The sequence below is a fragment of the Lygodium microphyllum genome, chromosome 26 (assembly GCF_053477565.2).
Source record: "Lygodium microphyllum isolate KBCC chromosome 26, Lygodium_microphyllum_v1.1.10, whole genome shotgun sequence".
NCBI lineage: Eukaryota > Viridiplantae > Streptophyta > Polypodiopsida > Schizaeales > Lygodiaceae > Lygodium > Lygodium microphyllum.
This window is the reverse complement of record NC_141160.1, coordinates 62,760,682-62,773,752: the sequence shown is the minus strand read 5'-3', so window position 1 is coordinate 62,773,752 and position 13,071 is coordinate 62,760,682. Positions and strand designations below refer to the sequence as shown.

At 39.4% G+C, this 13,071-nt stretch overlaps 1 protein-coding gene across 1 annotated transcript; it reads right to left on the bottom strand.

The window, feature by feature from the left end:
• Positions 1-727: 727 nt before the first annotated feature.
• LOC148013330 (uncharacterized) lies at positions 728-5,525 on the bottom strand. The gene is made up of 9 exons (XM_087667871.1): positions 5,093-5,525; positions 4,777-4,999; positions 4,372-4,454; positions 4,069-4,077; positions 3,500-3,588; positions 3,252-3,325; positions 2,636-2,686; positions 2,351-2,427; positions 728-1,719 (listed from the first exon to the last, which is right to left on the bottom strand). Exons 1-9 carry the CDS (start codon positions 5,523-5,525, stop codon positions 728-730), a joined length of 2,031 nt encoding a protein of 676 aa, XP_087523997.1.
• Positions 5,526-13,071: the final 7,546 nt, after the last annotated feature.

Genomic DNA, 13,071 nt, shown 5'->3' with positions numbered 1-13,071 from the left:
CAAGAAGAATTTGGGCTATGCTTCTTAGGTCATCCAATAGATTTTCCAAAACTCGTACATTTTTCTTCAACAAGCTAAACTTCCATATATACGAGTGAACCCCCAAGGCTGTTGGCCATGCAAGAAATGATGTTTTTTAACTGCACACCAAGTCATTGCCGTAGGGCATGGTGCATGACTTAAAAGCAAGTATAGCCTAGTGACATACTTGACTATGACAATGGAAGATGAGCATGAGACTCTGCAAATAGCAATGCAGGAGCCCACACACACACACACACACAGCCCTCTCTCTCTCTCTCTCTCTCTCTCTCTCTCTCTGTGTGCAGACTAATTTTTGGCACTACTATACTGTGACAAAGGCTTTCAGATTATTGGGTAGCTGGAGCTTCAAATCAAAACTCCAGAAAAGAATTATATTGTCAGTGACAAGAATACTTATAATCCTGAAATCTTGAAGAATTGGCTGCCGGAATATTGCAGTCCACGTATATTAGCTAGCTACCTGATTATGGCTAGCCAATTAGCACTCTATTTATAGTATATTGTCGTCTGGCCTTGCAGATCATCATTCATTATTGCTGTCTTTAAGTTGCCCTTCGAGCTCCATGCAATCCTCAGCTGTGTCGGGATAATGGCAGCCCTCTATTAGTAAAGGTCAAAAATGCAGATACTGTTTTGTTATGTTTTTTAATCTTTTTCTGATCTGTTTTTATGTGGGGGGTTATCAAGAACAGGTGCTAATGGGAAAAGAGTAGCTGCCATTGTGCGGTGGTGTGCCTGCATGATGAATGTCGCCAGGGTTCGAGCTCGATTCCGGCTGCTCGTTGATGTTAATATTGTAGCCGTTGAGCTTGTCGTCATCACCGATATTGTAGGGGTCATTGAGAGAGAGATCAAGGGACATGGGCGGGAGATGCGGATAGAGGTACTCATGGTCACTGCTGAATATGTTGAGAACGGATGGATCATGATGAGTGGTCAAGTCATAGACATCGAAGATCGACTGGATGTCCTCTGGCTGGAAGTCCAGATGGTTGTGCTCATCCTGAGGTGATTCAATGGGGTTATCTGTACTTAGCAAGCTTGGTGAAGGGACATCATGATCAAAAGTACTATAATTAGACATGGTTTGTGATGCAACGAGCCGGTCAGGAAATTGATTATGTTGATGGTCTGCATCGCTAGTGGCAGGTTCGTGACTGCCTCGGTTTCCAGCTGTTTTCTCTCTCATCTCCTTAAACTTGGATGATTTGAGAAGCAGGCCTAAAGCAGTTGGCCCCCCTGCAAATGCTAGTGGATCCTGGTCACAAGACATTGATGAACTTGGGAATGTATATATGGAATTGCTGTCTTCCTCAAAGTTCTTGCTTCCAACACCACCAGATCCTGCCCATGAGCTCTGCTTGTGCAGATTCTTGCTGCCATTTTTGTGATCATGGAGGTTTGTCCGATGCTCAAAGACAAGATGATCCTGATCTCTAGAGTCATGAACACTGACAACAACTGATTTTGAGTTGGACTTTGTGCCAGCAGATGGTGCCTGAGTTGTTGATACCCTATTGCTGCCTGAAGCACTACTGGGGTTGAGATTGTGTGGAGTTTGGCCGGGCTTCAGCCATCGAATATAGCGGCTGAGATCAAAGTTTGTAACAGCATTCAGCCCCCGATACTCAATTGCAGCCTTATCATAGGCTTCTGCTGCTTCTTCTTGGGTACCTGCAGTTAAAAGGTTCATGGTTCAGTCTTCATACTGTGATGGCTATAAGAAGATGCATGATTCAATCTTTGCCATCATACAGTCAATGCTGTTTCATAATATGACCATTAACGGCTGGTACTAGTTAGCCCGATCATGATCAAGTTCTGATTATGCTCATCCCTGTGCCATCAACATGTGATGTGTGATCAAGCGACATGAGGATAGGAAAGTTCTTTGTACTGACACTACATTTATAGGCCTGCTTAGTCATGTAATCAAGCTCAGTAAACGATCATAATATTAATATCATACAAGTCATTGATAAAGGGGATAATTCACATGCATATAATAATCTGTCTAGGTATGCAGTGGCCTAGACTTGGTTTACAATATGAAGTATGTACAACACAAGGCAGCATCAGGTTCAACTTTATTAACTTCAAACTACACATAGGCTCATTAATTTGACCCAATTTAATGAGTAAACTAATTGTACATGATGATAAAGGGCAGATTTGCGGTGGTAGATGTGGTATCAAAGCTTAACATCAGACTTACTGAATATGAAGTAATTGTACATAACGATGAAGGGTTGATTTGCCCAGGTGGAATAACATATGGATTCAAAGCTTAACATATCCGACTTACTATATGTCCCAAGATACAAGTATTTGTTGCCAAAGATACGACCAATCCTGGCTTCCCAACGGCCATTGTGATGATGCCTGAAGCAGCATAAACAATTCCAAAATACAAGATGAAACCAGAGAAAGATGGCGAGTGTAACTGCCACTGCAGGTTGTGAGTTATGACTAACAGTACAAATATGCAAGCTAATTTTGATGCTGTAGCATATTATTGGAACTCTAACCATGTATGTACATAATACAATAATAATAATAATAGTAAGAGCAGTAATAAAAATAGATATACCTTGCAACACCCCGGTACTTGGAAACACCGCGTGAGAAGCCGCTACTTTTCCTGCAGTTAGCATAGGGATTATTTTAAAGTAAAGGATAATTACATTTATCACTGAGAAAGTACAGGAGTTATAGGTGAAGAGGAGTCTCACTCTTTTTCTTTAATCAAGTGGATATTGTAACCATTATACTTGTTTCATCAACCAGCTAAACTGGGTTCAAATGTCCCATTTTTATTCCTATGTGCAAATCTGGTAATTTAGGGAATGAAGAGCATCTAGTCACCAAGCATTCAACTAAAGCACGTGAGATTGTGAGCTTCTGCTTGAGAGAGGCACTGCATACCTAGCTAAGTGTGGTTTGGGAAAAAACCTCTTCTGCATACCTAGCTAGGTGTGGTTTGGGGCTGGGTTTTTCGTGGTTGTTGTTGCACTACATATCTAGCTAGGTGCAGTTCGGGACAAGGGGATGGATGCCCAACCCTCACCCCAAACCACACCTAGCTAGGTTTGCGATCCCTCTCTCGCAGAAGCTCGTGATGTTGTCGTAATTCACAATGGGGGAATTACAGAAGGAATTTGTCAAAAGCTTCTCTCTCAGTCACTCACTCACAAAGACTGTCTCACCTTCGAAGAGAAGCTAGATACTCTTCTTTGGTCACGCACTCCATCTCTTCCAGGTCCTTCGTGTAAGTAGACAGCTGTAAGTTGGATATGTCAGATGGATCAGAGACAGGGAAAAAGAGAGCAAAAGAACACTCGGAAACACTCCAACTGTTTGTTTTTGTTGCTGCTGTGGATTATTTATGTCTGGATCAAATCAGGCTAGCGATATGCACAGATAAATTATTGATGACCAATGACACGATAATTACCGGGAAATTGAGGATCGTCTCACTGCCCCAATACTTCAAGGCAGCCAAATCGTATGCATGAGCTGCGGCTTCTTCGTCGTCGTATGCGCCTTCAGAGGACAAAAAATAACAAGAAGCAATAATACTTCGTTACATCAGCTTTGAAATCGGGGAAAAAGATATGCAATAAAATACGAGATACATGGAGTCGCAGACTTACATGCATGTACATAATATACGAGATATCCATGGAGACTTTACATGCATGTACATAATTTACTGCATTACCACTAACTTTCTAAATTATATTAGATTATTTATATATTTATTTACATAATACTCTATCCAACTGCTAGCTGATGCATGAGAATGAGTTGGCCATGCTAGTCTCCCATCAGCCGACCGTTCTATGCTCGCCAATAGATAAGATAAGAGTAATTAAAAAATTAGGATAAATTAATTCTTTAACTGGCCCGTTTTATGAGAGGAGTACTCTATGGTATGTTAAATAAAAATAAAATAGCCAAGTTTTCATCATTATTTGTATTTGATTTACAAAAATCCAACCAGCCACCTCGAGCAGTACTCACCTAAGTAAACTGCGAGCGCCGGCCAAAAAACCGCGTCCATTAATAAAATATCCATTTTTGTTTATTTTTGTTGTTGGGTTTCATGCAAAAGCACAAACACACCACGTCAAAACAAAGAAAGCCTGAATAAATAAATAAACCCAACAAATGCAAAAATTCAACTTAAAATAAGAGCTAAGAAAGACTGCCATGTGAATAGGATTTGATTGGCCATTAATCTTATATATATATATATATATATATATATATATATATATATATATATATATATGTATGTATGTATGTATGTATGAGTTTATTTACCTTGCCTTCCCTTCTTGTTCTGGGCTTGGTTCCAGCAGTTCTTATCCCACAGGTGTGCCTCGAATCTGCCTGTCCACCGATGCCTGATCATTAACCCAACATTAAGCGCGCTTAATTACCCTTAACCATAATCCCCGTGACAGGAAAATTTAACTACGCATTACATAACACACACATAAATCAACTAAATATGATTAAGCAACCCTAATTAATTCTGTTGACACATACATTTCTACCTAGGTATCAAAATTTACCCTGATTTTACCCTTACCCTTAGTACGCTCTAGTACGGTTACTTGGGCAGCTAACCAGATTATGGCAAGTCACTCTCAGAAGCTGAATCAATTGACCCAAGATAATCAGTGATTAGCTGATTAGGGCATGGATTATAACAAGATTAATCACCTGGTGACACCCCTGTAAATGGAGCTACGGCGGCCGGCAGTAGATGTCCCTTGCGGTAGCTGATCCTTAACGTTGGAGCTGTTAGTAGTATTACTATTATTCTTGGTAGTCGGGTTGGCTGCTGTAGCAGGAGCTGGTGCCTTTCGAGCTCTCTTGGGCTTGTTATTGTTAGTATTAACTGAACTGGTAATCTGTTTGGGTCCTGCTAGAGCTGCTGGTGCAGCTGCAGGACTCTGGAAATTGGTACTAATCATGTGATTAACAAGAGGAGGAGGAGAAGGGGGGGGAGGATGCTGCTGCTGCTGCTGATGATGACGATGATGGTGGTCTTGGTGCAGATGATGATAATGCTGCTGCTGCCGTTGATGATGATGACGATCATGATTATGATGCAGATGGTTCTTCTGATCGATCCTGATATTCTTATGAGCCTGATGACCTGCGTGTTGATACTCATGGTCCTCATCCATTTGCACATCACTGCAGCTGCTGAACATTAGGCTGCTATATTCATCATCATTGCCACTGATAGATGCACTCTGCTGCTGCACAAGATCATAGAGCTGGCTATGACTCATCTGATGGTTAGATATCCTTCCCCCTCCCCCTAGTCCCCCTCCCATGGAACAATCCTCATCATGAGCATCATCATATTCATGCTGAAGCATATGATAATCTCCAATATCACCGATGATATGGTGATCTGATTCGCGTTTGCGGCGCTGTGGCAGACCTGTGCTGTAGTCCATCTCTTGGTTACTTGAACTGCTGTTAGGATTTGCGTGGTGCTGGTTATATGTGAGCAAAAATATGAATTGAATGGTCTTCTACAAATTGGGGTCCCTTCTGAGAGAAATGAATCACTAGATTAGTGCATGAACTATGATCAAGGTCAATTGCAAGAACCTGTAATGATATGGTATGTGCAAGGTGAAATCAAGCCTCTACAAAATCATACCCCTGCTTAACAAATCTCTGAAACTAACTGCTATGATTCACCACCTCTTTGCTCCCTTTGCTATAGATTACAACTGGGCGCTATCTCAATGAATCACAATCAAGAACAGCAGCAGATGCTGCAATACTAGATTTAATTGTATACACAAGAAGCAGAACCAGCCAGCTATGGTATAATCATGTGTACATATATGTATGCAGAGCAACTAAAGATCAGCTGGGGATTAAGCAAAGAGATTAGTGGTGATCAGAGGATTGAATTACTGGTACTAGGAAGTAGGGCCAAACAACAACTGGAGATCGATAGGCGGGGCACACCAAAATTAATATAAGGTACATAAAAAGATTAAGGCTGTGGGGCTAATTATCATTAAGGGATGGGATTTTAAGCCGAGAGGCCGGCAGGTTGGAAGGCGCAGGCCAGGTTGCCATGACTTGCGCGTCGTGTTATGGGCCTTTCAAAAATGCTTAAGAGACGAAGACGACGCGCAATTTAACCTGAATCGGCAATGTATGTGCAGTAATTGTAGACTAAGCTAACAAGACGTCCAGAGCCGCGGCCACAGCGCATGATGAGCGATACCGATTCTTCCTGCGATTGTTTTTTCTCTCATAAATATCATTGTTTAAAAGACGATGATCGACCAATTTTAATCACATGCACTCGCCCACTAAAGCTAAACTGCATTATGATGATCCTGGCCGGCCACGAGGCATCGACGCCTTTCGTCTACATTCTTTTACCATCACCCAATTAGAAACGCATTCCTACTTATCCTCCATAATTGGACTAATGCGCGCATATAAACCTTAGGCTAAATACACACATTACCTTCATGACATTCTTATAAGCATTTCTTTACCTATAACCTTCGTTCACATTCTAGGCATTTCTCTATCTATAACCTTCGTTCACATTGTCAGCATTATTCTATCTCAATCCACTCTACGATATATATGGCATACTATTCATCCTCTACAACCAACTTCATCTATTTTACATTCCATATTCTAATATTCACACGAGTGCCCCAAGTTAAAATAATTATGTAGATAACCTTCATGTTCTAACATTTCACATAAGCATCACGTTGCAGATAACCTTCATGTTCTAACATTTCACAGAACCATCACATTGTAATATTTACCTCTATGCAAGATCGGATTATTCTTATTGCATCATATGATACATTTCAGAAAATCGAAATCTTAATATTCTCGTATTAAGAAATCATCCATTTGCAAGCAGCTGTGTCTATCCCATTCTTAATATCCCCATAGATTCCACAAAGTAACCATTTTGTATCCATCCCTAGTGTGATTTGTCTTTTGCTAGACCTCCACTTTCCATTTCGCACCTTCCAAAAAACAAGAGTCAACAACCTTAATCATACCTTAAGCAATTGGAGATCACCTACTAGATAAGTATTAGGCTACAAATCAACTACTCCATCACAAATAAAGCACAAATCCGAAATTTTTTTGAAGCTCAAAGGAAATTTTGTATCTCTTTGAAAATCATCCAAACTTAGCAAACTTGGTTGCAAGTAATCTAACCATCACTTCATGCTCACTAGATTATATCAATCTTTACCAACTAATTATGCATCATATTTGATAAGCATCTAATCTGCAAACATTGTCATGCTCATAATCATGGTTATTGCCATGCATAAAATGCCATGCTTCTAATCATACCATTTCAATTATGAAAACAAGAAAATGTCAAGTTTTGTCTCCTAGTTGCATTGCAATTTGATGAAGATCAAGTATTCTACAAGGAGATGTGGCAACCTAATATTCATGTTGGTTCTTTGGAACCTTCCAATAAACACCACGGTGCTCCAATAAAATTATTAACAAGCTTAGCTAATAGTTTGCACTACAACAAAAAGGCTCCATAGACGCGCTTGTAGACGCAATATTTGAATTGTGTTTAAAAATGTCGGGCGGGTTTATTACCGCCTCTACTAGTGCGTCTACAATTTCGCGTCTACAAGCGTGCTTATAGTGAAAACTACACGCACACATAGACGCGCATATACACCGAAGATAGACGCACTTATAGATGCGCATATACATGCGCACGTACACGCGCACATACATGCGATTATAGACGCGGAAAACAGTGTATGAAAAAAAAAACCTCAAAGGAGATGTGGTTGTTTAATGCGAGCGTGTCTACAGGCGTGTCTACTCTGTGGATCAGACGCACTCTTACACGCGCCAAGTCCACAAAACTCAAAAAAACCTAGGAGGTTTTATGGATCTTCAACACTTGCGCGTCTACGAGAGCGTCTACTCTGTATATCAGATGCGCTTGTAGATGCGAATTAGCAGTGAAGCACAAAATAAAACTAGGAAAAGCAAGCAACAACTAACATACCCAAAGCTAAGAAGGAACCAAAATACAACTCAGAGTAAACAGAGAGAGAGAGAGAGAGAGAGAGAGAGAGAGAGAGAGAGAGAGAGAGAGAGAGAGAAGAGAAGAAGGACTCACCTTGAATATTTATTGTGATGGGCAGCGGCACAACTACAAACTCCTTCTTCTCCTCCATCTCCTTGCTCTTTGGTTGTTCTCCTCGTCGCAACAAACATACCAAAAACTAAGAAGGTAGCAAAATACAACTCAAAGCAAAGATAGAGAGAGCAAGAGAGAGAGAGGGAGGGAGGGAGGGAGGGAGAGGGAGAGAGAGAGTGAGTGAGTGAGTGAGTGAGTGCAAGAGACAAGAAGAAGGACTCACCTTGAATCGGTGTTGTGATGGGCGGCGACAGGGCTACAAACTCCTTCTCCTCCCTCTCCTTTCTCTTTGCCTCTTGCTTCCTCCTCTCTTTACCCTTTATTCTTTGGCTCTTCCTTTCTCCTCTCTTTGTGTCGTGCGCCTGTCAAAAAAGCCCAAAAGAAACACAAGATGGGACTACTTTGAAAAGAATGACACACCAGCAATATTTTTTAAAATTTTTTAAAATTTTAATGCACGTCTGTGCGTGCGTCTATAAGCGCGTGTATATAGAGCACGAATTGCTTATAGACGTGCTTATATACGCACAGTTAAATGCACTTATAGATGCGCATATAGATGCGCATATACATGCGCTTATAGATGCGCATATACATGCGTATATACACGTGCTTATAGATGTGCATATACATGCGCTTATAGATGCGCATATACATGTGCATATACATGCGCATTGCGTATATACATGCGCACATAGATGCGATTTCACCTGCAAATTAGACGCAAATATAGACGCGCAATTGCATCTATATTTTTCAAAATTTTTAAAATTTTAGTGCGCGTCTGTGCGCGCGTCTATAAATGCTGCTTGTTGTAGTGTACGTGTCTGAAAATGCGTCTATATTCGTGTCTATTTGCATGAATATATAGACATAAAATTCGCATCTATTTACACGCTTTGTTACATGCACATACAGACGCGATGATAGACGCGCCTGACTTTGCGCGTCTAACATGTGCGTCTATGCCTCGTTTCTATTGTAGTGTTGTATCACAATGCATAGAGTACTACATCAAATTACACCCCGCGCGCCCCCCCCCCCCCCCCCCCCCCCCCCCCCCCCCCCTTCTTGTGTTAGTTAATAGAAGCTAAACAATGCAAAGGCCCCAAATCTTTGAGATAAAAAAGCAAGTAACAAAGCCATCTAGTGCTAACTAACAAAAGACAAGGCTCCTAGACTTTTGACTTCTAGATAACTAAGTATCCATGGAGGCCACCTTTTGAGTAGTTGATTGTTCATGAGATATCAAAACCTCAATTAATTAAATGTAAACAAATCATTTACACCTAACATAAGTGTACCTATGGTCTAAACCCCACAAAACATCTAATATTCCAAGGATAAAATAAAGCAAATGTCTCCCTCCATAAAATATATTGACCTTTGTATAGCTTAACTCAAGTGATTACTACCTTGTCTAAAGATAAAGATATCATTTCAAAAATATGGGATGAATGCATTTAGCATTTTTAAGAAGATGAGTTTTCACTACAAGAGATGAAGGATATTCCAATTCTAGATTCTCACACCATCGCAAAAATTTTCATGTCATTAGTATTACCCTAAGTATAAGTGTCAAAAGAAGTGTTGTGATGCCCATTGATATATACCAATGGACATCCCAACACTTCTCTCAACACTCATTTTGATTATGCAAAAAAGTGTGGGAGATGCATATAGCAATGCAAATTTTGATAGGGGTAATAAATACATACAGTCAAAAGTTTTCTATCTTTATGCACAAATCCTTCTCCATTTTCTTATATTTTTTGTTCTATTTCTTACTTGTTCCCTCCACAAGTACGCTTACTTCTTGGATCCACGGCAATATAGCTTGCATAGGCTAGGTTTTGCCTAAATTTTTCAATTTCTTGTTGTCATAAAAATAGCCATATAAAGGGGGAAGGAAAGTCCTTTTTTGGTTAGAAAAACATGCCAAATATATTTATAATGGATTTGATTTTATGACTATATACTTAGAGCATATAATATTTGAGCAAGCTTGCATGCATGTAACATCCGAAACATTTAACTTCAAGTTGCTCATCAAGCTTACATGGACTATGTGATCTATTTGTCATTATATTTATTTTCTTATTAAAATATGTATAATAAAGCACCTCAATATGTAGGAAGAGTAAAATTAAATAGTATGAAGGGTCTAAGATTGAAGATAGAAAGTTATGTGGATAATAGATTAATAGGATAACTACTACTGAAGGTATGCTATTTAGTAGATTAATAGGATAGCTAGTGCATTAGATATATTATTTAGTAGATTAGCAGAGTAAATTATTAATGAGTAGACTAGTAGTTAGTAGGTTGTGGTTATTAGGTAGTAGAATGTTGGTAGATTAATAGTTTAGTAAGTAAATTAGGGCATCATTAGTAATGGGTTCAAGGACGTTTAGGGTCTTAGCACTAACATGTAATTAGTATGTTAGTGTCAACTATATATTAGTATCATTAGCAACATCAACAATAGTAATAGCAACAAAGAGCAATAGTAGTAGAAGTGGTTGTTGTTGTTGTTGTTGTTGTTGTTGTTGTTGTTGTTGTTGTTGTTGTTGTTGTTGTTGTTGTTGTTGTTGTTGTTGTTGTTGTTGTTGTTGTTGTTGTTGTTGTTGTTGTTGTTGTTGTTGTTGTTGTTGTTGTTGTTGTTGTAACAACGACGACGAGAGTAGTAGCAACATCAACAACATCAATACTAGTAGTGATGGTGGTGGTGGTGGTAGGTTAGTAACACTAGCAAAAGCAACAATTGCAATAGCAAATGTAGAAGTAGTAATAGGAGTAGGGGTAGCATTAGTAGGAGTAGGGATCTCCATGTAGGGATAGTAGGAGGAGGAGGAGGAGTAGGAGTAGCAGTGCCCCTTGCAATATTGCTTTTCACATTAATTTCAAATACCTACTATAGAACTAAGAATTAACCAAGCCAATTCTTGAACAATGTTTGAAATAATAAGCCATTCTCTATAACCAACAACCACCAAGTTCAATTTGAACCTTAATCCAATGCACATCTAACTAGTACAAGTCGGGACAAGAGCACTTGCCTATACGTCTTTTATGACCAACTACATCAAGCCCCAATTTTTCCCTAGATTACAAGCGCATACAAATGCAAATTGGGTCAAGAAGACTTACATGCAAGTCTTCAATGATGAGCTATAATATCAAGTCCCAAATTTTCCCTCTATTATTGCATGCATATTAACCCATCTATAGATCTAGATTCCAACCTATTCTAGTATACATTAGTTGAATTTACATTAGCAATCTTCTAAATCGCCTCGTAAATCACTAAATCGTGTATACATGCATTCCAATACCACCATGCAAAGCGTAATCTTTGTGGGTTTCATAGTAAAATTAGCAAATCAGCAATCCACAATATAATCAAAGCTCAAAATATATGAGACTCAAGTCTCCAATTCCCTTCATTAAATGGCACTTGCATCACTTCTAGATGAGAGAGAAGTAGGAGAGAGAAATCTACCATTTCAAGCCTAAATTAGTGACCAAGATCAAAATTCCCAAACTTTTCTCTTGATTTAAAGCACATGTAGTCACACATTGGCTCTTCTACTGTTGCAATGCAAGTTATCTTAGCTATAGATGAGCAATTCTTCTCAAATCTATTGTAATTTCCTAGATTTCCACTAAATCCCATTATTCTATGGTTGAGTGATAGAGAAGAGAATAGTGCTAGCTACACAAAGGAGAGAGCAGAACTTTGTCACCTAATGACACTTTAATCCAGAAAATGGGAAGAAGCAATCTAATCAGTAGGGCAATATGTCATCATCTTCTCAATCCTATGTAGTCTCTGCTACTACTCAATGAAGTGACAAGGCTGCATGCGAAGACAAGGAAATGAAAGTCAAAGCTTTCCAACACCATCTGAACAAATCAACTTCAAGAGTTAATGAATTGCTTTGAAACAAAGTAATAATGAAGATGGCAAGAGGAAGAGAATCATGCCTTGTAGGTCATGTGTAGGCAACAATTGGACACTTTGTCGAAGTTATTTCCAACATGCTAAGATAGACCAATTCATCTTCATCTCTCTTTCCTCTTTCAGTAATGTCATACACTCCGAAGTGACTATAAAGTCCCTGCTTCACCATGTCACCTGAGTTTTCTCTATCCGTTGGGAATTATTCTAATCTTGAAGAGGAAGACAATGACCAAGAACATCTCTTGCACATTATGGATAAGCCAATCGATGGCAAAGGCTTTGCAAAAATCATGAAACTGTCTCTGAGAACTTGAACTATGGACCAAGTCTTAGAGGGTGTGATCTTTCAGAATCTCAAGTCGTGGAGTTGCTCAAGCTAGCAGATTTGTATGCATCCTTTACAATGAATCTATTGTCTTGAATCAATCTTGATCTTGCTTCCATCTCGCATAGCGTCCTTGTGACAAGCGACTTCCGCAAACTTTTGCACGTATTCCGTGTGACACCATCTATCATATGGACAACTTGCCCATGAGCTTCAAGTGCTTATCAGTCTCATAGAAGAATCTATAGTCTATTGTAGCCTCGACATAACACATATTTCGTCCCACTACATCCAAATGCGATTTTCTAGGCTTCTGCATGACCTAACTAATAAGTTTGATGGTGTAGCTAAGATCAAGCAACACAATATTAGTGAGTTTGGGAATCTCCCAATTCCCATTTTTTGAATACTAAAAAAGTGGCATGCGAATAACATGCCCATAAGTTTCTCAAAACCATATGATGTGACCTATCATTGGAAAGCACTTGAAAAATGGAATCTATTGAGCTATAGAGCGCTTGATTTGGA

Bases quoted from the DNA above. Each gene is read 5' to 3' on its own strand.
- LOC148013330 (XM_087667871.1), bottom strand. From the start codon at position 5,525: ATGGACTACAGCACAGGTCTGCCACAGCGCCGCAAACGCGAATCAGAT. The intron at 5,000-5,092 runs GTCATCATCAGC...AGAGTCCTGCAG, and splicing joins GCACCAAGACCACCATCATC to CTGCACCAGCAGCTCTAGCA. The intron at 3,326-3,499 runs GTAATTATCGTG...TCCAACTTACAG, and splicing joins AGACGATCCTCAATTTCCCG to CTGTCTACTTACACGAAGGA.